The sequence below is a fragment of the Equus caballus genome, chromosome 10 (assembly GCF_041296265.1).
Source record: "Equus caballus isolate H_3958 breed thoroughbred chromosome 10, TB-T2T, whole genome shotgun sequence".
Taxonomy (NCBI): domain Eukaryota; kingdom Metazoa; phylum Chordata; class Mammalia; order Perissodactyla; family Equidae; genus Equus; species Equus caballus.
Window position 1 is genome coordinate 47,744,993 of NC_091693.1, and position 23,949 is coordinate 47,768,941.

Below are 23,949 nucleotides of genomic sequence, written 5' to 3' on the forward strand. Positions count from 1 at the left end.
AAGAAAAAGAAGAGAGACTGAGTGTTGGTCTCCATTCATTAATGCACTTCCTCATTCAACAGATTTATTTATTTATTTATTTATTTTTGCTGAAGAAGATTCGCCTTGAGCCAACATCTGTTGCCAATCGTCCTCCTTTTTGCTTGAGGAAGATTAGCCCTGAGCTAACATCTGTGCCAGTCTTCCTCTATTTTGTATGTGGGTTGCCGCCACGGTGTGGCCGCTGCTGAGTGGTGTAAGCCCATGCCCTGGAACTGAACCCGGGCCATGGAAGTGTAGCATACTGAACTTAAATGGGGCCAGCCCCTCAACAGATATTTCTGGAGTGCCTAGTGTGTGCCAGGTATTAGTCGAGGTGCTAAGAATACAGGAGTGAACAAAACAGACAAACAGCCCTGCCTTCATGGAGCTTACATACTAGCAAGATAAATTGGTAAACTATGTTAGTGCTAATTGTTAAGGAGAAAAGAGTAAAGGAGAGAAAGGGACTGAAGTTTGGTGTGCATGCAGAGTAGGACTGAAATTTTAAATAAGGGCCTCACTAAGAAGGTGAATCTTGAGTAAAGACCTAAAGGAAGTTACAGAGCTTGCCATACAGGAATCTAGGAGAAGAAAGAGAATTCCAAGCAGAGTGAGAGCAAGTGGAAAGGACCTGAGGTTGGAGCGTGTCTGGCATGTTTGAGAAAGAGTGAAGAGGCTGCTACGTGTTTGCTGTTTTTCTTGTAGCAGAGAAATATTTCTGTCCCGTATCTTATAAAAGATTAGTCAAGGGGCTGGCCCCGTGGCCGAGTGGTTAAGTTCGCGCGCTCCGCTGCAGGCGGCCCAGTGTTTCGTTGGTTCGAATCCTGGGCGCGGACATGGCACTGCTCATCAAACCATGCTGAGGCAGCGTCCCACATGCCACAACTAGAAGGACCCACAACGAAGAATATACAACTATGTACTGGGGGGCTTTGGGGAGAAAAAGGAAAAAATAAAAAAATCTTTAAAAAAAAAAAAAAGATTAGTCAAGACAAAGAGGTCTTCATATTTCAAGAACAGAAGAAAGCATATCTCTTTGGGAAATAATGAATATCCCTAGACAAAGTGTATCTTTGTAGAAAACAATCATTCTAAACACAATTAGGAAATAAAACAGTGGCAACTATGACTAGTGTACAGAAAAGATGCTGGAGGAAAAATTTAATGAATGGAAAACAGGATTACTATTTCAACAGACTTTGGACATAAGGCAGAGATCTGGGGTGGTCAAAATTACTCTTGAAAATCCCTTAGGGGGCTGGCCCCATGGCCGAGTGGTTAAGTTCGCGCGCTTCGCTGCAGGCGGCCCAGTGTTTCATTGGTTCGAATCCTGGGCGTGGACATGGCACTGCTCATCGGACCACGCTGGGGCGGCGTCCCACATGCCACAACTAGAAGAACCCACAACAAAAAATACACAACTATGTACCGGGGGGCTTTGGGGAGAAAAAGGAAAAAATAAAATCTTTAAAAAAAAAGAAAATCCCTTAGAAAGATATAACAGATCTTATGTCATTAAGTTCAGCTTGTTGCTGCCCTCAAGTTGATTGTGATTTCTAGTGACCCTGTGAGTAGCAGAGCTGAGCTCTGCCAGGTCTTTTTATGCTGTCTTCTCACCTTCCGGTGCTCTACCAGACTGCTTCACTGCTATTCACGGGGTTTTCATGGCCAATATTTTTGGAAGAGGGTGGTCAGCTCCTTCTTACTAGTCTGTCTTAAATCTGGAAGCTCCTCTGAAACCTGTCCACCATGGGTGACCCTACTGGTATTTGAAATACCAGTGGCATAGCTTTCAGCATCACAGCAACAAGCAGCAGACACAGGACGACAACTGACAGACGGGTGGTGTGGTTCCCCGACCAGGAAATTAACCCGGGCCACAGTGGTGAGAGCAACGGATCTTAACCACTAGACCACCAGGCTGGCTAAATCCAGCACAGCCAATTTTACTTCTAGTGTTGGAACCAGAACTCCATTTCCTCAGTTGAGCATCAGATGAGATAGTCTGCCATGTTATATAAACGAAACAAAACAAAACAAAAGTAGGTAGCAAAACAAAGCAAAAGTAGGTAGCGCTAGTAGCATGAAGTATGATTATTATTTAGTAATAGATTCCTTTTTCTCCAGAATATTCCATTTAAAAGCTATTTAAGCACACAGCAATGCAAACAATTAGTGGCTTTATGCAATCTTTATGTTATAGCTTACAGTAAAAATATAATTAAAGTATACTCTCCCAGTGGTGGTTAAAGTATCTTTTGTTATGATAGGAGACCTAGATTTTTGAAATTGCCAACTATCTCAAATACTGGGAGGAAAAACTTTTTTTGCTGAGGAAGATTCACCATGAGCTAACATCTGTTGCCAATCTTCCTTTTTTTCTAATCTTCCTCTTTTTTCACTTGAGGAAGATTAGCCCTGAGCTAACATCTGTGCCAGTCTTCCTTTGTTTTATATGTGGGTCACTGCCACAGCATGGCTGACAAGTGGTGTAGGTCTGCACCTGGGATCTGAACCTGCAAACCCAGGCTGCTGAAGTGGAGTTTGCTGAACTTAACCACTATGCCATGGGGCAGGCCCCCCCTTTTTTTGGTGAGAAAGATTGGGCCTGAGCTTACATTTGTGGCCATCTTCCTCTATTTTGTATGTGAGACACCTGCACAGCATGGCCTGATGAGTGATGTGTAGGTCCACACTGGGGATCTGAACCAGCAAACCCCAGGCTGCCAAAGCGGAGCGTGCAAACTCAACCACTATGCCACCAGGCCAGCCCCCAGGAAAAACATTTTGATACCAAAAGCTGTTCTTTAATTTGTCCTATGCTTTCAGGTAATGCCCATAGATTACTGACCAAGGAATTTATTTCTAAGTGAGTTAGAGTTTAGGCAAGTATATCAGATTTGTTGTTTTATATTGGTTAGATTTGCTTGAATTTATTGATATCTGAGGTGTTATTTTCTGCATGGTTGGCTGCTGAAAATAATGGATATCTGCAAGCTATTACTGAAAAAAAGACAGCCCAGTAGTTAAAGTCCTTTATTTGACTTCTTAGAGGAGGAAAAAGTTTGAAGACCATGTCACAGATCATAATCCTCTTAAGAAAACATTAGAGAAATAAGCCATTATAAAAGTACTTGAGGTCTGAAAACACTTGATAGGACACAGGGTTTTAAAATAATTACTCAACTATTTCAGAAGGTTCTAGAAAACATTGCCACCCACAAAAAAATATCTTTTGAAACTGACTTGTGAGATTAGTCATCCCATAGGTTTCTTAAGACACTGTTTCCCATATCATACTTGCTGGATTCTAAATTATAAAGCTTGTTAGCTTCAGATTTCTCTTTTTCACTTTGCCCCCCCTCACTTGCTAAAGTAAATAAAACCAGTATTAGAGATGCTCAACAAAAGGCAAGGATTTATCAGAATTACCTGTGGTGTTTCTTCTACAGTCTTTCCCACTTCCCTTTCAAACAGAACTCTAGCAGTACTTTAAGAAAAGCATACGTCATAAGCAGAACCTCACCAACTGTTAATTACATTTGTACTGTGCTCTCTGGTGATCTCACCCTTCCGATGCCAGTGAGGGAGGGATAGGGTCACAGGCCCACCTCGCCATGGCACACCCCACAGGCACAGGCAGGTACTCAGCAACATGCTCTTTTGCACACTTGTATTTTTGGGGACCAAGTTATTGTGGCAATGCTGTAGATAGGAGGAAATTAGAGTGTTAATTTTAGTGTGTGTAAAGTATCACCAGGCTTGATACTAAATCAAAAACGCTCACCCAGCCTTTATCCTGGATTTTGTGTGCATTATAAATTCTCAGAATTAAGGAGGTTAATTTGTAATTCTGAATCTTCTCTCATCATTTTTTGGAAATTATGTATATCCATGAAGTAGATTTTAGTATTATATTGTTTTAATTACGGACTTACATATTTGTAATGTGATTTTTAGGAGGAAGCACAATCATTACTAGAAAACCTGTATGTTTACCATACAAATTACTTCCTGGTTTTGAGATGTCTTCATCAATTCACCTCTTCTCTTCCCAAGTACCCATTGGGTCGACAGGTAACTTCTTCCTTTGAAATCTATAAAGTAGGAATATTAGTAGTTTTTTGCTTTGATTTCAGTAGCATTCAGGGATATCAAAATTTGAAATGGATCCAAATCTTACAGTGAGTGCACAATCTAAATCAATTCCAGCTGTACACATGATTGGTAACTGAAACAGTATTTTTTGTTCTGATGGCCACAACTAGAAACAACCACCTGAATCTCAGTGGTATTGCTTCCCCTACAATGTATTTGTGCTAATGCATTTTAACTTTCTTTAACACTTCTTTGTCACTTATACCGAGAGAGCTAATCCTCCACCTTAGTGAAATGGAAAAAAGAATCTGTTTAAGAATGTTTAATGGTTAACCTTGCGTGGCACCAAGAACTAAAAGGGAAGCAGCACTTCTGCTCCTTGCAAAATTGTGCTCCTCTGGCCTTTGTGTCATACCACACACCTGTGGACCATCCGTAGAATGGATGTTAATGGAAGAATTCTGAATTCCTAAGTCTTTGCATCCTTAACTCAAAGGTTTAGAGAACAAATATAGATATGTAAGAATGACTTGTTTATAAGACAATTTCTGCCATTAAGCCTTCTTTTTAATAATCACATTATCTTTTTATCATTTTCTTATTACAAAGTGACCCGTAATATCAGCCAATCCCAATATAGTCTCGTTTTGCTTCTGTGTAAATGGTGTTCTTATAAAGCCTGATCCATGTGATATATGCCAAGTCTGTTGTCAACTAAAGAAAATGGTTGTTTTTAATAACACTAATTTTTTGTCTTGACCATTTATGATTTTGCCAAACTGGCAGTGTGCAAACTTAGTATATCACTCTTGTTTCCTCACGAGTATACTCTTCACTTACAGATCAGAGAGCTGTACTGCACATGTTTGGAAAAGAACATATGGGATTCAGAGGAGTATGCATCGGCCTTGCAGCTGCTGAGGTAGTTCTTTTGTTGTTTTTTTCTTTTTTGTCTGCTCCAAGCCTGCCAATAAGTAACACCTTTCTCTAGAACTCTGCCTGCCAAGGAGTTTCATAAGCGGCCATTTTGTGTCTAATATTTGTATATATCTTGAATTTATGTTTGTAGCTTATAGTGTTTTTAATATAATGCCCATCCATTTCTTTGCTGGTTTTACCTTATTTTTGAACTTGTGATTTTTAAAGTAAAATGAGTTTTTGTTTGGTCAAATATTGACACTACATGAGGAGAGCTTAGGTATGGACCATTTTCATCCAGCCAGCTTGACGTCATGGCAGGGAAAGTAGTCATGGAAGGTGAGCTCACCATGGCCCGACCTGTCTGAGTGGAGGAGCAGCGTCACGGATGAACCTTCATTTCACGGGCTGAAACGAAGCCTGTGAAGGTCTCTGCTGACCTTGATGAGGAACAGCCAAGAGTAGGTAGTGGTTTTGATGCCTTCCCCTACCTGAGCTAGCTTTGTTCACATTAATAATGGGTAATTCATAAATTATTTACCTCCTAGTATATGAATAAATAAGATATTTTAGTGTTATTATCAGATATCAAAGATCATTTACTATCCCCAACAAATTTACGTTTTAAAGTTATAATCATTTGTTTTCCTTGGCTTTATTTGTTATATGTATGGTGACTTCTTAGTCTTCCATAAAAATAATGATCACATGGATAATGAGAAACGGAAAATCAAGTGGAGTTGTTTCTGTACAGTCTTATAATTTTCCTTAGTGGATACAAATGCTTATATGAAAATATCATAAAGAAGTCTGAGAACTGAATATTTCTTAAGTCTTGGCTTCCTCTGGGCTCACAAGAAAAGAACAGATGGGCACAGTAGGAGGAAAATTCACAGTGAAAGCACTTTAAGTCCGAGACTTAATAATACAAATGTTAGTGATCTAGCAGGTGCAGATTAAGATAGGAAACTAATTTTATGCTATCTGAAAAAATAACTCCCTATGGAAACTAGATTGCCACTGAAAAGCTATGTTTTATTTCATTTATTTAAATGCCAATAACAGATTTCTTTGTATTTATATACTTCAACTAGAATATTTCTCAGATTTCTTTTGTTTTCTCTTCAGCTCAACATACCTACCTCAAACACCCACTTGATTCTTGCTGGATTTCCTCTTTAACCTTTGTGATTAGTGATTGTCTTCCTTCTCCAGTTGGGTATTCCCAAACTCATAGATTCCTTTGTCCAGGAGTAACTTGTTCCTTTCCTTCTGCATCTCCCTGGCACTGGTAATCTTGGAGTACAAGTCAAGGATCAAAAATGTCAATTCCAAACTAGGGCAAGGAAACATGAGCAATAATAGTAATCATGACCCTAGTAACCATGGCTTATGAAAGCTTGCAGTGCGCCAGGCACTGTGTTCATACTTTCAGTATATCTTCCAGTCTAACACTCAGGTACATCTTAGTAGCAGATACTATTAGCCACACTTTACAGCTGAGAAAACTGAAGCTCACGTAGGTTGCAGGTGATTTGCCTGAGATCTCTTAGCTGTTGATGGAACCGGGATTCTAATCCAAGTCTGACTTCAAAGCTCTTGTATCTTCCACTGTTCTTTGCTAAGATCTAAAATATGGATTTGGGGATCTGAGTAAAGCAGAAGCAATAAATAGAAAGTCATTTTGCTAAGCTGAGGTCAGAAACATAGGAATATAAAAAGCACTAATCGTCAACTATAGTAGCTACAGCAAGGACAGGCAAGAGTCTGGGCACTACAAGAGGGAAAAAGAATCTGGGAACTTCCAGACTGGAATTCTTTTCCCCTTTGTACACAGTAGATGTGGACAAGAAGTCAGGAACACTTGTCAGTTGAGGCATTCTAAGTAGGAATCATCTGAATTTAGGAAAACAGACATTCTTATCACTTGTCTTCAAACAATTCAAGTCATGAGAGAAAATGAGATTAAAATGATCACTGAATGTTACTTTGGAAAGAAAAACTAGGCACTGTTAGAAACACAGTACAGTAACATTTCCAATTTGAATTTTTTTGTTAAGGAGGACCTTAAAGGCAGTATTTCTCTTGAAAAATCCTTTTTCTGGAAACTGGCATATTTACATAACCATAGATCTACTTGATGAAATATTTTGTGTCCATTAAAAAGTATTTAATTCCTAACATATGTATGGAACCACAAAAGACCCCAGATAGACAAAACAATCTTGAGAAAGAACACACAGGTGGAAGCATCACGCTTCCTGATTTCAAACTGTATTACAAAGCTACAGTAATTAAAACAGTATGGTATTGGCACAAAAAGACATATAGATCAATGGGACAGAATAGAGAGTCCAGAAATAAACCCATGCATATATGGGCAAGTAATTTATGACAAAGGAGGTGAGAACATACAATGGGGAAAGGATAGTCTTTTCAATAAATGGTGTTGAGAAAACTGGACAGCCACTTGCAAAAGAAGGAAACTGGACCACTATCTTACACCATTCACAAAAATCAAATCAAAATGAGTTAAAAACTTTGAACATAGACTTGAAACCATAAAACTAGAAGAAAACCAATGGTAAGCTCTTGATGTTGGTCCTGGCAATGGCTTTTTAGCTTTGACACCAAAAGCAATGGCAACAAAAGCAAAAAAAAAAAAGTGGGCCTACATCAAACTAAAGAGCTTCTGCACAGCAAAGGAAACTATCAACAAAATGAAAAGGCAACCTACTGAATGGGAGAAAATATTTGTAAATCATGTATCTGGTAAGGGGTTAACATCCAAAATATATAAAGAACTTATACAACTCCATAGCAAAAAAGACCAAACAATCTGATTAAAAAATGGGCAGAGGATCTGAATAGACATTATTCCAAAGAAGACATACAGATGGCCAACAGGTACATGAAAAGGTGCTCAGCATCACTAATCATCAGGGAAATGCAAATCAAAATAGAATGGCTGTTGTCAAAGAGACAAGAAATGTGTTGGTGAGGATGCGGAGGAAAGGGAACCCTTGTGCACTGTTGGTGGGAATGTAAACTGGTGCAGCCACTATGAAAAACAGTATGGAGGTTCCTCAAAAAATTAAAAATAGAACTACCATATGACCCAGCAATTCCACTTCTAGGTATTTATCCTAAGGAAACAAAAACACTAGCTCAAAAAGATATCTGCACTCCCATGTTCATTATGGGATTATTTACAACAGCCAAGACATGGAAACAACATAAGTGTCCGTTGATAGATGAATGGATAAAGGAATTGTATACATACAACGGAATATTATTTAACCATATAAAGAAGGAAATCCTGCCGTAACACTGAACTCATAGACCAGAGAACAGGTTGGTGGTTCCAGAGGTAGGGGATGGGAGATGGGCAAAATGGTTGTAGGTCCCCAAATGTACAAACTTCCAGTTATAAAATAAATAAATCCTGGGGATATAATGTACAGCATGGTGACTATAGTTAATAATATTGTATGTTTGAAAGTTGCTAAGAGAATAGATCTTAAAAGTTCTCATCACAAGAAAAGAAATTTACAACTGTGTGATAATGGATGTTAACTAGATTTATTGTGGTGATCATTTCACAATATATACATATATTGAATCATTATGTTGTACACTTGAAACTAATATAATGTTATGTCAGATGTATCTCAATTAACAAAAGTATTTACAAGGAATTTGTAATAATGTGGGAAATGTTTGTCATACATTCGTGAGTGGAAAAAGACCTACAGGATTTTATATCAGAGTTTTTTAAAAAATGTATGCAACAAAACATTGATGTGTGTGGGGGAGCATGCAAATATGCCTTTATAATATGTCATTATTTGACACAAGTGCAATGGTTCTGCATGTCTTCCATAGCCTTTCCTCTCTCACTCAACTCTTAGAGCATGAAGACTTATACAGGATATGAGTTGGTTAATTTTTTGCTCAACCATGTATCATTCCACAAGTACATATTTAAGTTTTGGAATAGGAAGTGGTAAAAAGGATGTTAACCCAGCAATGAGCTCGATGAGTACAGTGGCTTCTCCAGGTCAGCTATGAAGGATCTTAAGAAGAAAAATTTACCTTTCTATTGGAGAGAATTTCTAAATAGCCATCTAGAAACCAAACACTAGACCAGGAATTTTTCAGACTTTTGAAATTCAAAAAACTCTGTTTCAATAATAAGGTCTTAAGGGTTTATATAAATCATAGACTCCTCAACTTAGAGGAACATAATGGATCAGCTGGACCTGAAGAATATTGCACTCACATCAGTAGCAGTGAATGGCTATGGGAATGATTCTTGGATTGGGGAAAATGAAAAGTGTGCCCCTCTTCTTTGGGGAATTTACTATGCCGTCCACTCTGTCAATTGAGAGTTATTCATCTAGAGTTAGCCCATGTTCTTCCAAATAAGGAAACCAAAGTGAGAAACATTGAGTGACTTTTCTGCAGTTGGCAGAGCTGGGATTTAAATCTGAATCTTCAAAGTTCAGTCCATTTTTCAGCCCTATTCCAATTATTTGAGAGGTGGTATAAAAGGAAATTTATATGGGTTTGTGGCCAATAGTCCATGTTCAGAGCGTACCCAAAATTTTAAAATGAGCCAGCAGAGCAAGCCTCTGTGCACTCAGTACCCCCCCCTCCCATCTTGGCACAGGATACAGACATATAAATGAAAGGAGCCACAGTGTCTAGGCTGCTTATCCCAAGTGTAACCTTATGTGCTTGCTACAGAAACAGATTTGTAAATTGAAGATGATTGATAGCTGAAGGAATTTACTTTAGGCTGAAAGAAATTATTCTAATTTCTGAGTAAGGCTTTTGAGTTAAACAGTAATATATTAGCAAGTCAGCTCAGCTTTCATTGAGTTAAAAAAAAAATGACGCATGACCCAAGTAATAATATTAACATTTGATCACTTTAGCTTAGTTCAAAGAGATTAGAGATTTGGAATCTAAATAATGCATTGTTTCCTGACTTTGCAGATCAACTTTAGATGATATTTAAAGATCTAGTTATAAAAATGACATGGCTCCACAGTCTCTGAGATCCTAAATAGCAGTAATCTAACTTTTGAGGATCTAGATTTGTCCGTGCAGAAGCTATATGAGACTGCATGCACCATTAAAATAGAATTTCTTTTTTTTAGAACAAGGATTGCCAATCCTGAATTTGTATCACATCAGGTCCTCCACAATTATCTGTGGGCTTGTGGTAAAATCAGACACACAGCTGAATTGTTGAAGCACATTTTAAAGCAAAAGATACTGAGAGCTACTGTTTTGAGAATAATGATTTGTAGCTTTTAGCATGCCTAATGATTTCTACCCTCTCCCCAAAGACTCTGAATCTGACCATTGGGAACCTGGGTGTGGTGGTCATCAGCACCATTTAAATCTGCATTTAACAAGCGCTCCACCACGTTTGGACAGATGGCCCAGGGACCACACTTTGAGAAATACTGTTCTAGAAAATAAAGGGGAATAAAAGAGGGGTACCAAAAATTGAGGGAAAAAATGAAGCCATCAAAGGAAAAGAAGAGTCTTTATCTGTGGAGAGGCTGGATGGCTTTGGGCAGTTGATCTCAAATTTGTTCCAAAACTGGACTAAAGTATTCCACTGCTAATAGTGAGCAATGGCTTTTTATCTCAATAAACAGAAAAAGATCTGAATTTGTATTTTTTTAATTAAACATTTAATGCCTACTACCACTTTCCTGCTAGTAAAGTGAAAAAGTATCTAAGAAATATTAAAAACTCAAATAGCCGATGAAACTTAGTTTAACAACTTTTTTTCTTATGAACTCGGGTATACTTTTATATTGCATTAATAAAATATGTATATATTTAGAAAAATATAAAAACATGTATAGTTTTTAGAAACAACTAAAATTGTTTCTAACCATATGAGAGAATTAAATTTATTCATTTTGACATACAAAAAAAAGCATGGTGTTCCACAAAGGGCACCATGACTTCCAGGTGCTCCCCGACATGAACCAGTTTGAGAATAAAGAAACTGTTCTCACTCAGGCCTGAAGTCATGAAATTCTTTAGCAATGCATGGCCATTGCCTTGTTCATCCATTCAAAAAATGTTTTTTTAATGCTTGATATGTGGAGCCACTGATCTGATCACAAAGATGACCCTGGTCTTACCTACATTGAATTTTGACCAAATGAGAGATTAAGGTGGATGAGTAGATAGTCAGTTACAATACAGAGTAGTGAGTGCTGTGATGGGTGAGGTCTGGGGTCCTACGGAGCTAATAGACGGGACAGCTAACCTCCACTTGGGGGGTTGAGCAGTCTCTTGGAGGAAGTGGCATGGAATATGAAATATTGTCTAGGCTTAGGAGGAATTATGAATATTTTTGGTTTCCATTTCACTTGTTATGATCATATATGATTGCTTCGTTGTGTTGTCATTGAAGAAGACAACCTCTGTGGGTTTTTTTGTAAGCTTTTCTTATTTTCTTAACTTCTAGTCTTTGTTGATATATTTACAGTTTGAGTTTTTGAATATTTTCCAAAACTGTTTTACAATGGTAATGTCTGTTTAGAACTTGAGAAGTCATTATTCAGAAGACCTTTGCATTAGCCATGGATTGACCAGTTTCTCCTTGTAGCCTGTTCTCAGACGTTTATATAATCAGTACATACTTCACCAGAAATTACTGGCTTTCCGCATGATGAAGCAGAACACTCCATTGCCCTGCAGGATGATTGCTTTTAATGATTGCTAAATGATTCTCTTTCTGTCTTAGTTAAGGAAACTTTTTTTTATGACAACCTATAAAGCTTTTAACACATTAAGTATCACATTAAGTATCACAAGCCTTTTTTGAACCATTTACCTGATAGAGATATAATCACTTAAGTTGGTTAAAGATAAACAGCTCTTTTTCGGCATTAACATGGCCTATCTTAGATGTGTTTTTCCCTTTCTCTTTAAAGTAATCTAGTGTGGTGGCTTTCAAACTTTTACATTCTGATATTTTCTTTTCAATTTTATTCTACTTCTTTTAAAGCAGAATGCTAGATGGAATCCACCAGAATTCAAAGGCCATGTCACAGTCTCCAATTCCTCTTCTCATTCTCTCTTTAACTGACGGTTTGTGCACTGTATCAAAACTACTTTGATCAAGGTCACCAGTAACCTCCATGTTCCTAAATCTAATGGTCAGTTCTCCATCTTCATTTGTGTTAAGCTGCATTTAACACAGTTCATCATTCCTTCCTTAATGACTTCCAGGACCCAGCCTCTGGTGGTTTCTCTTCTTCCTGACAGCCTAACATAACAGTGCCCCAGGGCTTGGTTGAAAGCCCACTCTTTTCCCCTGAGTGTCAGACTGTTACTTCCATCTACCTATTCAACACCACTACTTGGACATCCAATACACATCTCAAAGTTAACATGTTCAAAACTGAATGCCTGATCTTCCCCCGGAAACCTATAATCTTTCTGTGGTCTCTCCCACTGTTCAAAGCCAAAAACCTGAGTTCTGCCTTCAAAATATATCAAGAATCAAACCTCTTCTTGCCACTTTCTCTTAGTGACCAAGTCACCATCATCTCGCACCTGGATTATTGCAAGAGCCTCCTAACTAGTTTCCTTGCTTCCACACATGTTCCCCTACAGGTTTTTCTCAAAACAGCAGTCAGAATATTCCTTTTGAAATATGTCAGATAATGTTACTCCTTTGCTCAAAACCGTCCATTAACTCCTCTTTTCACTCAGAGTAAAAGCCCCAGTCTATGCAATGACCCAACATGATCTAGACCCCACTCCCTCTCTGCTTTCATCTCCCACCACTTAGTCTCTCTTTCCACTTCAGTCACCTTGGCCTCCTCGTTCTTCTTGAACATGCCAGACATACACCCACCGTAGGCCTTTGCATGCATTGTTCCCTCTGCCAGGAAGAGCTCTTCTAGATATTTGTATGGCTAACACTCTTACCTCCTTCACATATTTGGTCAATGTCATCTTCTCAAGGAGGCCTAATAACTAATTTAAAATTGAAACCTACCTGCTGACTCCAAAGCCTCAATTACTCTGTTCAATACCGATTGGTATTTCCCATAATACCAATTTTTAACATACATATAGTAACACGAGATAGGTAGTGTTTGTTGTCTGTGCACCACTCTCCCGCCCCTGCTAGAAGGTAAGTTTTATGAGGACAGGGTTTTGATTCACTGAGGTATATCCCAAATGCCCACAACAGTGCTTGGTATGTAGTCGGCATTCAATAAATGTTTACTGAATGAACGAATGGTTTCATGACTAACTAATGGCTGAAACCCATTTTGAAAACCTAGTTTGAAAAATGCTGGTCTAGTGGCTAGACTCGGTCCTTAATTTTCTTCTTAGGGTGCTATATATAACAAACTTTTGGGGATAAATTAAATTTTTCATTTTTTGGTTTTCAATTAATTTTGTTCAGTTAGGTTTCAGAGTGCTTGTTGGAGTCACTCTAATAGTAACCTAAATGAAAACATAACAGCACTTTTCTGAAAGTACCCCTTGTGTTATATAACTCTGAAAACCAGTCATCCACTCTTAGCAATTTGTACTTCTAGGTTTTTTCCAAGTACAAACATATATTAAATCATACTATATACAGTGTTCTACAACTTGCATTTTTTTGTTTTTTGGATTTGTTTGGTGGGTTTTTGTTGTGGTAGTTATTTGTTTTGCACCTAATATTCTACCACAGACACTGTCCTGAGATGCAGTACAGCATGGTCAGTAAGAGCATGGATGCCAAGCCAGACTGGGTTCAAATCCCAGCTGTGCCGTTACCACACACTGGACAAGTTACTTAAGTTTTCTGTACCTGTTTTCTCATCCGTTAACATGTGAATAATAATAGTATCTACATCATACAATGTTCTGGAGGTCAAATGAGGCCTGGTACATGTGTGCATATAAGTGTTAGCTGTTTTTAGTATTACTTCATTGTTTATCACTGCTATGTAATATCTCGTGTTTTGAAAGTGTAACATTTCATTTAATCAGTCCCTTGCTTGATATATATTTAGGTTGTTTCTAATTCTTCTCTGTTACAAACAGTAATCATCAGGGGTGAGTGTGTTTTTGCACATTTGTATAGTTACTTTCATAAAATAAATACATAGACATAGACTTTCAAAGTCTAAAATATAAACTCTGTTGTACCAAGGTAAACTTGTGCCAACACGGTATCAGTATTTGTTTCTCCACACTGTTGCTGATGCTGAATATTATCAGGCTTAAGTATCTTTCTTTGTTGTCTTTCAGTATTTTATGATAGATGGACTAGTTTTCCCCCACCCCCACACCCTACTCAGTTTTATTTTATCTGAACTACATTGAGGTAGTGATCTCTTTTTTTCAAACTAGTTACTTCCAGTACCTCCCATCCCTTCCCTACTGATTGAAATGCGACCTTTGTGTCATGTACCAAATTCCCATATACACCTTGATCTCTTTCTAGACTTAATCTCTTCTATTGGCCTCTCTATTCCTATACAAGTACCATTGATTTTAATCACTGTACTTTATACCTTTTGATATATTAATAGCCCCACTACACACACTCAAGCATACACACATTGTTCCTCTTTTTTAGGAACAATTATTTTTCCAGGTAAATTTTAGAATAATTGTATGAGGTTTTAAAAGAATACCCACTGGGATTTTGTTTCAAAAAGTGTTAAAAGTATAGATTAATTTGGAATGAATTTGTATCTTTACAGTATTGAGGGTTAGAACTTAAAAATGTCTGTTCATTTATTCAGGGCTTTCATTTTTTTTATGTCTTACACATTTGTTATAAATACACGTGTATTCTATGTTTTGTGTTGCCATTTTGAGCATGCTTTTTTCTTAAATAGTTTATATACAATATTGATTACATGTCCCTGTAAGGTATTAACATGTGTGTGTGTATACACACACACACGTCTTTTTTTTTTTTATTTATTTTTTTTATTGAGTTATTGATAGGTTACAATCTTGTGAAATTTCAGTTGTACATTAATGTTTGTCAGTCATGTTGTAGGTGCACCACTTCACCCTTTGTGCCCACCCCCCACCCCACCTTTCCCCTGGTATCCACTAAACTGTTCTTGGTCCATAGTTTTAAATTCCTCATATGAGTGGAGTCATATACAGATTATCTTTCTCTTGCTGGCTTACTTCACTTAACATAATTCTCTCAAGGTCCATCCATGTTATTGCAAATGGAATGATTTTGTTCTGTTTTGCAGCTGAGTAGTATTCCATTGTATATATGTACCACATCTTCTTTATCCATTCGTCTGTTGATGGGCACTTAGGTTGCTTCCATGTCTTGGCTATTGTAAACAGTGCTGCAATAAACATTGGGGTGCACAGGACTTTTGGGATTGCTGACTTCAGGCTCTTTGGATAAATACCCAGTAGTGGGATGGCTGGATTGTATGGTAGTTCTATTTTTAGTTTTTTGAGGAATCTCCATACTGTTTTCCATAGTGGCTGCACCAGTTTGCATTCCCACCAGCAGTGTATGAGGGTTCCTTTTTCTCCACAACCTCTCCAACATTTGTTGCTATTAGTTTTAGATATTTTTGTCATTCTAACGGGCACACACACGTCTTTTATCCACACACCCTTTTACATCTTTAATACTTCCCCAGTTCTCTTAGATTATCTAACCTTATAATCATATCTTATGCAAATAATAAATTTCATCCTCTTTTTATACCACTTGCTTCTTTTTTCTTAATTTGCTGTAGTGACTGAACTCTAGAATGATGTTGAGTAACAGTGATGATAGCAGGCCTCTTTGTTGCTCCTTTCTGAGTATGTATAATTGAATTGAAAAAACTCCTCTCAATGACTTTATTGGGTTGATCACATTATTAGCTCAATCAGCCTTACTTCAAGTCTTCTTTTATTTTAAACCAGAGCATACTTGGGGAAGTTTAAGATCTTTTGCTACTCTGGAAACAATAAGAACATAATCTTTGGCTGAGAATAAAAAGAGTAATAATTATCTGAAGCCCTGGAAGTTTATGTCTGAGGAGAACGATCTACCCCCTCCAATCAAATGCCACATTAAGTTATGATTAATAAAATTTGACTTCAAAATTATGACATAATGCCATTTTTTCTTGAACGCTGAAAATGAATAATAGTCTGGGCTTCGCCTTCCTTGATATTCAAATTTGCAAGCTGCAAATAGATGCAAGGTGTGGCTGCCTGTAGCCTGGGAAGCTAGTCTTCAGCGTGCTGCTGACGTGGGTTCGCCCTCCGCCTCCATTCCTGCAGCCTCTTCGCCCCTCCCAGCAAGCCTGTGCTGGTGATTCCTTGGACCCTAGAAATGCTGATCTTATCCATTTGAGTAGGGCTAAAGGTCAGGCAGGTATAACGGATTGTTCAAGTGTATCTGACTTGGAGTAGTTAACTATCTTCTCAACAGTTTAACTCCATCGGGGCAACAGAAAACCAGAAATTTTAAATAATTTCAAATGCAATCAAGAATTAAATGTGTTGGTTTAGTTTTCTTTGACCTGTGAGCTGCCTTTCATTCACAGATAAAGAAAACACTGTGGATAATTATTTCATTGTTGTAGAAAGAGGAAGAAAAGGTTTTATACTTTTTCTTAAAACCAGGGAAAAGTTTACTTTTTGTCCACCCCAACCAGTTTCTGTATTTATTGGTTGACATTTTTTATTTTTTCATTTAAGTTTTAGTTGAAGTAACCAGCTTAATTTCTCAGTAGTTATAATCTACCTAGCTTTATATCTCTTTTTCCTAACTTAGTAATATTAGTATTTTTCCCAGATTTTTATTATGAAAAATGTCAAACGTAAAGACAGTTATCTTGCAGAATAATGGCCCATATTCTGGATTTGTCTGCTTGTTTCTTGATTAATATAAGAACTTTTAATCAATGTAGTCTTCATGATTTAGGTCTGTTTGGTGAGAATAATTTGTATACTTGTGTCATGGCAATTAATAATTACTAATATTGACCTGGTTCCTTTGCATTGTGTTACTGAATATGATCTTAATGGAGAGATCGTATAAAGAATGGCTCTGAGTACGGGATCCTAATTTTAGAATATCTGTGTTCTCTCTCCATTTCTAACAAAGATTTCCTCTATGGCTTTGAATGAGTTACACAACCATTCTCCCTGTGCTATAAAACAAGCAGAATTGCCTTCCTTGTTTAAAGTTCAGTGGATTTACTGACTGGTGTTTATAAAGCCCATGGAAGATGTAAAGCTTGGCTAAAATGGTAACAATTAGCAAAATGATTGTGATACTCTTTTGGTCCTTTCAAATAAGCTTTCATTTAGCCTAAGTGTTCTATCCTCAGCAGACATTTCTTGTCTCATATTTACATTTAGATCTGAAAGAGAGGGAAACTAACCTTAAATGTCTACTGTGTGGTAAGCGCTGTGCTAGATTCTTCAAATGCATCTTCTCATTTAATTTTTAAGCCTCCACCTAACCTATGAAATATATCAGTTCCTATTTTTATTTTACAGACAAGGAAACCAAGGATCAGAGATGTGTAGTAACTTATTCTGTATTATAAACATAGTAAGTGCCAGAGCCAGGCTGTGAACCCAGATCTTTGTAAATTTTCTAAGTTGAGCTTTATGTAAGAACTCTTCTGAATACTATGTCACTGAAGAAAATCTCTCCAAAAAAAGTTGGTAGCTACTAATGAAGAATTTACACCATCTTCTGACCAGAAACATTTAATATGTAGACAATGTTTTTTAAGTATATTAATTTTCCAGTTATATTACATCCCCTGTCACTGACTCTGTTCTAGGATGTTGGCAAAGGATGAACTGATGACCATACTTGAAAAATGTTTCAAGGTTTTTAAGTCCTCTTCTGAAAAGCAGCTTGGCAGCACAGCAAAGAAAATAGAGGAGCTCCTGGCCCAGTTTCAGAGCCTTGATGGTGAGAATATAATATCTTGCCAATTCTACTAGCTATGACAGTCATTTAACTAAAATAACATGGAAACCCCCACATTCTGATGTGTTGAGAGTTGAAGAGATAAAGTAGTTCATGAGCAGTCAGTATAACAAGACTGAGAATATCACCTCTTCATAGTCACAGTAAGCCAAATGGTTCTCTTCTAGATATGGTTTCAATGATGAAAAGCATCAAATGGGCAGGAAAAAAAAAATGGCAACAAAACGAAATTAGAAAGATTGGAGAGAGTAGCAGGGCATCATAATTAAGGACTCCTTTTGGATGTTTTTTCTTAAGCATTTCATCAAGTTCTTTATAGATTTCAAAAACAATGCATAAATCATTTGTAACCCTGAAAAATTAATAGCTTGAACTGCTTTCACAGCACTGAGGCTCATTGCTATGCTGATTACCAAAATATGCATGAGGTTTGCTTTAATCAGATTTACAAAGGCTTGACTCTCTCAGTCCTAAATGAACTGAGGCAGCCTGGCATTCCTCACTGTTGGAGGGCTACAGTTTCCTTTAATTTGCACGACCTCCACACAATCATTTGTATCCTGATTGTGCACACGTAGCCATGTTCTGTTCTCGAATGCTTCAGGACTTCTTTGTTGTAATGGGGCACCATGGATTGATACTGATCATTAACTTTTCATGGGCTCTTCTCTTGCTTTATTTCTAGCATCAAAATATGATATTCTTCTGGTAAAACAGACAAAATGAGTGTGCACCTTTTATTTTCCCCCAGTTAGGGAAATGTTTTAACAGAGTTTGGGGAAAAGAGGCAGCATGGTGTGTAAGCACACAGATTGGACATGGCATGATGAAACATTTCACTTGGAATGTCTATATCCTTTTCTATGTTTGGCAAGTGTTCCTTTGTCTTGAAAATCCTTTGGATTTAGGAAAGCACTTTTGCTGAAATGCCTCCGTATCTCTCCATTGTTGCAGTGCTAGGCACCTGATGAGTGCTGAGTCAATGGAAGGCGAAAGAGAAAGGTTGCTTGACTCTTAGAGTGGCAGGAGCAGCTAGTATGAAGTACTCTACAGTACAAAGGGGTTCCCTCCGAATTATGTGTAGGCATTGCTCCTTTGCACTAGAGCCTGAGCTGAACCATTTTTCAAGTCATAAAAATTGTAAAGGGCTGGAAATTCATATCATAGAGATCACTGAGGACAGCTACAAACAGAAATTAAAGCCCAGGAAGAGAAAGTAACTTGCTCCAGATCACAGCGAACTAGTGGTGGCACCCAGACTAGAGCCCACCTCTCTTAACCACCAGCTCATTGTTTTTTTCCTCTGATTCACAATTTAAATGTCCCCCTAATTGTGGTCATTGGGATAGTCAGGGGCCACCACTGAGGACATAAATAGGCTAAAAGAGTTAGAGGAATATCAGATAAATTAGGTAAATTTCAATCTTTTACAAAATTGGACTCGGGGATTTTTGTAAAATGAAATTGCAGATATAATTTTAATTGAAGTTTATGTAACATAAGGTAGAGAACAAATTCTGTGATGTTCTAATATTAAATAGAGGAATGCTGCTTTTAGAAATGGGAAGGCTGGAGATTAAGTGACACATTGTCAATAATAAAGTGAAATTAAACTGCTACACTGGACAAGTAGAAATATTTGACTATATGCTAGCTCTGGTTCCTTAACACTTACTACATATTACAGTCTGGGTTTAAAATTACATTTGGAGGGTTAAGTAAGCCAGACTGTCATATCAGATTTATTTTTAAGGCTTTGCTACATGTTAATGAAATGGGACAAAGAATTTATTAGATATTTTAACCTTCAGTTATATCTTTCTTGAACCAAGAATTATCCATGGCTAAAAAGAAATTTATTCTTTGAGAACAATGCAGATTCTCCAGCCTCATCCCTCTGTCTTAGATTTAGGCCAAATCAGTCATGTGAGTGTAAGGTTCCTTAAACCTGCCCTGCCCTGGAAGGAGGATATTAGGGCCTCATGCTCTCTAGAAGCACAGCTACACCTTCTGCCAGGTTTGACCTTCTGTTCTCGTCACTGAAGAACCATGATGCACTTTGCATCTTAGAAGAATATTTCAAAACTTTTACACCTTACCCTCTTCATACTCAAATAGCATTGTGTCAAAAAATAGTGAATTGGAAGATCGAGGCCAAGTTTGCCAGGGTGTATTGTGTTGTTTACAATCTTGGCATAGTCAAAGGAATACAATTTAAATCTATTTATTTGTTTTTTAAAAGCTATTTATAACAGCACAAAGATTGGAGCTTTTTGCTGTTGGTTTGGGGGTTTTGTTTGTATTTTGTTTTGTTTTCATTGTGGTCACATTTTAAAAAATTCAGTACCTAGTATTTTGAAGACTTCTCTGCAGCATAACCTACATAGTATTTATTGACCTTTGGCTTCTGGAAAAAATCATTTATCTGATGGAACCTTGATCCCTTGAAACATTAAAAAAAAAGATGAGACTTTATTTCCCTTGAGTAGTAGAAATGTTTGTTCTCTTGACTTGAATGGATATACCCTAGTAAATGGATATTGGTTTGTGTATTAAAAGCAGAAGCCAAAGAGGAAGAAGATACTTCTGGGTCACACTCAAAGGGGCTTCAGAAGACAGACCTCTATCATCTTCAGAAGGTCAGGTTACTTTCTTTTCCTTGCAACATCCTGTGATGCTTGCAACATCCTGTGATGTTCCCTTTTTTCTGTGTGTGCTCTAGATTAGTGCTACTTGGATGTTGTTTTCATTTTTAAACTACAACCAGGAACAAAGCAGACTTTGTAACTCACTTATAAATTGAACATACTGTTTATCCCACTGCCATTCCCATTTTCCATGTATGCTAGCTAAGTTACTAGCTTACATAGGTGGAAACTGTTCCTGTAGCCTGAGAGAAAGAGAATTAACTAGCAATAAGGGAAAATGGGAACATGGCTGCAAAAAAGTAATCTGATTATCGGATGTATTTGTTTTCCTGTTTGATCAAACTGAGAGCTCCAAAAGAGCCTAACACACTAGTTTTAGATATTTTTGATTTTTTTAAATGTGTATCCAGTATACAGCAGAAATTGAGCCACAGTGTATATCCAATATAATCTTTTTGAAATAGTTCTAACTTGGATCTTGGTTGTCAAAGTAAAGAACCTTGTTTGTACCATCATAACAAGTTATGATAAATGTAGAGTAAAATTTCAATCTAAGCAAAACAAAACATATGGAGTCTATTCTGTTAGTATGGCAGAAGGGCAAGGGTTTTTTTTTTTCCTTCTGAGTCTTTTTCTTAAATGAAGTAACAGGTTGTGGATAATGAGCACTCTGCCATATAACTTAGTAATGAAGTGAAATGCCCTTTTCCTCTTTCTCTGAAAATTCACTTGATGTATATCTGAAGCAAAGGCCTAGGAGGAGAGATTCTTTCCAGACCTCAAAAATAAAAGATAAGGGGCTGGCTCCGTGGCCGAGTGGTTAAGTTCGTGTGCTCCGCTGCGGCAGCCCAGGGTTCAGATCCTGGGCGCGGACATGGCATCGCTCGTCAGGCCATGTTGAGGTGGTGTCCCACATCCCACAACTAGAAGGACCTGCAACTAAGATATACAACTGTGTATCAGGGGGGTTTGGGAAATAAAGCAGAAATAAATAAATAAATAAATAATAAAAGATAAGAGGCCAGCCTGGTGGTATAGTGGTTAAGTTCACAGGCTCCACTTCAGCAGCCCAGGGTTAATGGGTTTGGATCCCGGGGGCAGACCTACATGCTGCGCATCAAGCCATGCTGTGGTGGCACCCCACATACAAAACAGAGGAAGATTGGCACAGATGTTAGCTCAGGGACAATCTTCCTCACCAAAAAAAAAAAAAAAAAAAAAAAAGAAATTTAAGCACAATCCATTTTGATCTGGTTCTTTCTCTGCACATTATGTTTTATGGAAAGGGCATCAACTGCCTCTGCCTAAGCAACAGAGCTCCCTTTTGAGGGGTATTCTGTCTCAGAATCACCAGAAAAGGTATGTTCTTTCATCCATAGTCCTTATTGGAAATGAAGGAGTTAAGAAGAACCAGTAAGAAACAGACCAAGTTTGAAGTACTCAGAGAAAAAGTTGTGAACTTCATTGACAGTCTGGTGAGGTGAGTCTGTTGCTCTTAAGAGCTAAAAAGCAGGCTATCTTCCCAAAAAGCACTGGTGTGATAGCTGTCCACAGCCACTCTAGGACGCTTTCTCCTATATTAGGCTTTATGCTTCTCAGCTTCCTCCGTCCAGTTTAGAATTGTAGTGTTGATTATTTTCCAGCCTTATTAGGATGTCTAATCAAATGACTTAGTTCATTCTTTTACTGACACTTCAAGAACACAGGTTTAAACTTGATCTAGTTCATTAGGCTGGGGCAGAGAGTCGGGTTGGGGGTGGAAACAAAAACTGTCTCCTTTCTAATAACAAGTGTTTGCATTTCCTTTTATCCTTGCTCTATCTTTGCTGGGAGTATGCTGGATCTGTGCCAAGCCAAGAAAACAGAGAGAGCAAACTAGCCGTAATGCCCTGTTTTATCCTGAGTAAAGGACTTCTAATTCTGAAGAACACCAGCCCAACTCATTATCAGGACTACATTCATGTTGAGAAATGTACTCATAGTCAATTTAGAAATCCACTAGTCCTGCCTATATTTTAAGATGATTCCATTTTGGGAAACCTAGATCATTCTGATTCATGGATATCCCAAAAGCCAGCCCTATGTAGCTGTGTAAAATCACCCACCTAAGCTGCCTGTCAGGCAATTGGAACATACCATAGGAAAAAAAAAATGAGAAGTGTGAAAAATAAAAGTAGGAAATAACTGTTATTTATCATTGCTTATTCTGTTTTTTAATGGCAGTTCAAACTCAACAGCAGGCTAGGCACTAGTACTAAGAAAACAGCAGCTCAGTTATTGAAGACAGAATGGTTTTCTGATAAATTACCTATCCTTGAAAGTGAAAAGTTCCATTTTGCAGGACAATGTGGGGGCAGAGTCATTGTTCCTAGTCATTGGGGAGAAATTACTAATGCCATGAAAGAGGTCCAAATGACCAACCAAGTGTAACAAAAGGAAGGTTAAAGTCAGAGAACTGTGTCATATAAAAGTGATGCAATGCAATATTGAACTGACCTACTGGCCAGAAATGACCTTTTAGAACTCATACAGTTAACCTTGTCTTTGGTGTTCTTGTAGTTTCTAGACCCAAGTTCCTGGCTCTTTCCTTTCACCAAGTTGTGACTATTGTAGTTGGTAAAAATAATTTTGCCATGTAATTTAGCATAATTTATAGGCCAAATGTCAGGTTCCTTTCTGAGTTCCCACAAATCCCAAATTGTAGGCTCTGAAGCCAAACCAACCATTCCCCTTTTGTGACCTTTCACCTAATATGTCTCACTTTTTACCTTTCTGAGCAGTTAATGAAACAAAACTGAGCATGATTGAAATGTGTTGTGTTGGGGAATCATAAAATTTTCCATACTAGGATTTACTGTCTTTACCAAGATTGACTATCTCAGAAGGGAAGAGATAGGTTTGTAGCATGTTAGAGCTAAAAGGGACCTGAGGAGTCATGTGGCAGCTAAAGTCCCGAGAGAGGCTATGACTTGTGGAAAGTCACAGTCCCAGTTTGCTGACATCTGTCAAAAGGCCCTCTCGATTTCTCCACACTGTCCCCAAGGACCACATCACAGATGTTTGACCAGATCTTGGAGTTCTGGAGAAAAGATGTCCTTTAAAGATAAACATAAGCACTAGGCTCCAGGAGGCGGGGTTCCCAGTATACCATGAACAGCTCTTGCTGAAACTACTGAGAGCAGAGAATAAGTTGCCACTTTGTAAGTTACTGTTTTCACCAAAATACAAGCTTCAACTCTGTAGCCTTTGTTGTTATTAAGTGGTCCTCCCAGTTCCCTCCAA

General features: G+C 37.8%; 1 protein-coding gene and 1 long non-coding RNA gene across 9 annotated transcripts in view; one reads left to right on the top strand and one right to left on the bottom strand.

Annotated features, from left to right (window-relative positions):
- The window catches only part of ORC3 (origin recognition complex subunit 3), a 59,585-nt gene that overhangs the window by 29,883 nt on the left and 5,753 nt on the right, over positions 1–23,949 (top strand). For 4 of the 8 annotated variants that reach the window (XM_023650785.2, XM_070223551.1, XM_070223553.1 and 1 more), the window contains exons 12-16: positions 3,982–4,098; positions 4,962–5,041; positions 17,868–18,001; positions 20,582–20,658; positions 22,047–22,147. In XM_023650785.2, the coding sequence (XP_023506553.1) occupies positions 3,982–4,098; positions 4,962–5,041; positions 17,868–18,001; positions 20,582–20,658; positions 22,047–22,147 (509 nt within the window). Of the gene's footprint in view, positions 1–3,981; positions 4,099–4,961; positions 5,042–17,867; positions 18,002–20,578; positions 20,659–22,046; positions 22,148–23,949 lie in introns of all 8 variants that reach the window. The other 4 variants (XM_023650787.2, XM_023650784.2, XM_070223552.1 and 1 more) reach the window with 1 other exon arrangement.
- On the bottom strand, positions 3,044–6,333 carry LOC138915792 (uncharacterized). The gene is made up of 2 exons (XR_011422079.1): positions 6,180–6,333; positions 3,044–4,118 (listed from the first exon to the last, which is right to left on the bottom strand). It is a non-coding gene; the product is annotated as an uncharacterized lncRNA (long non-coding RNA).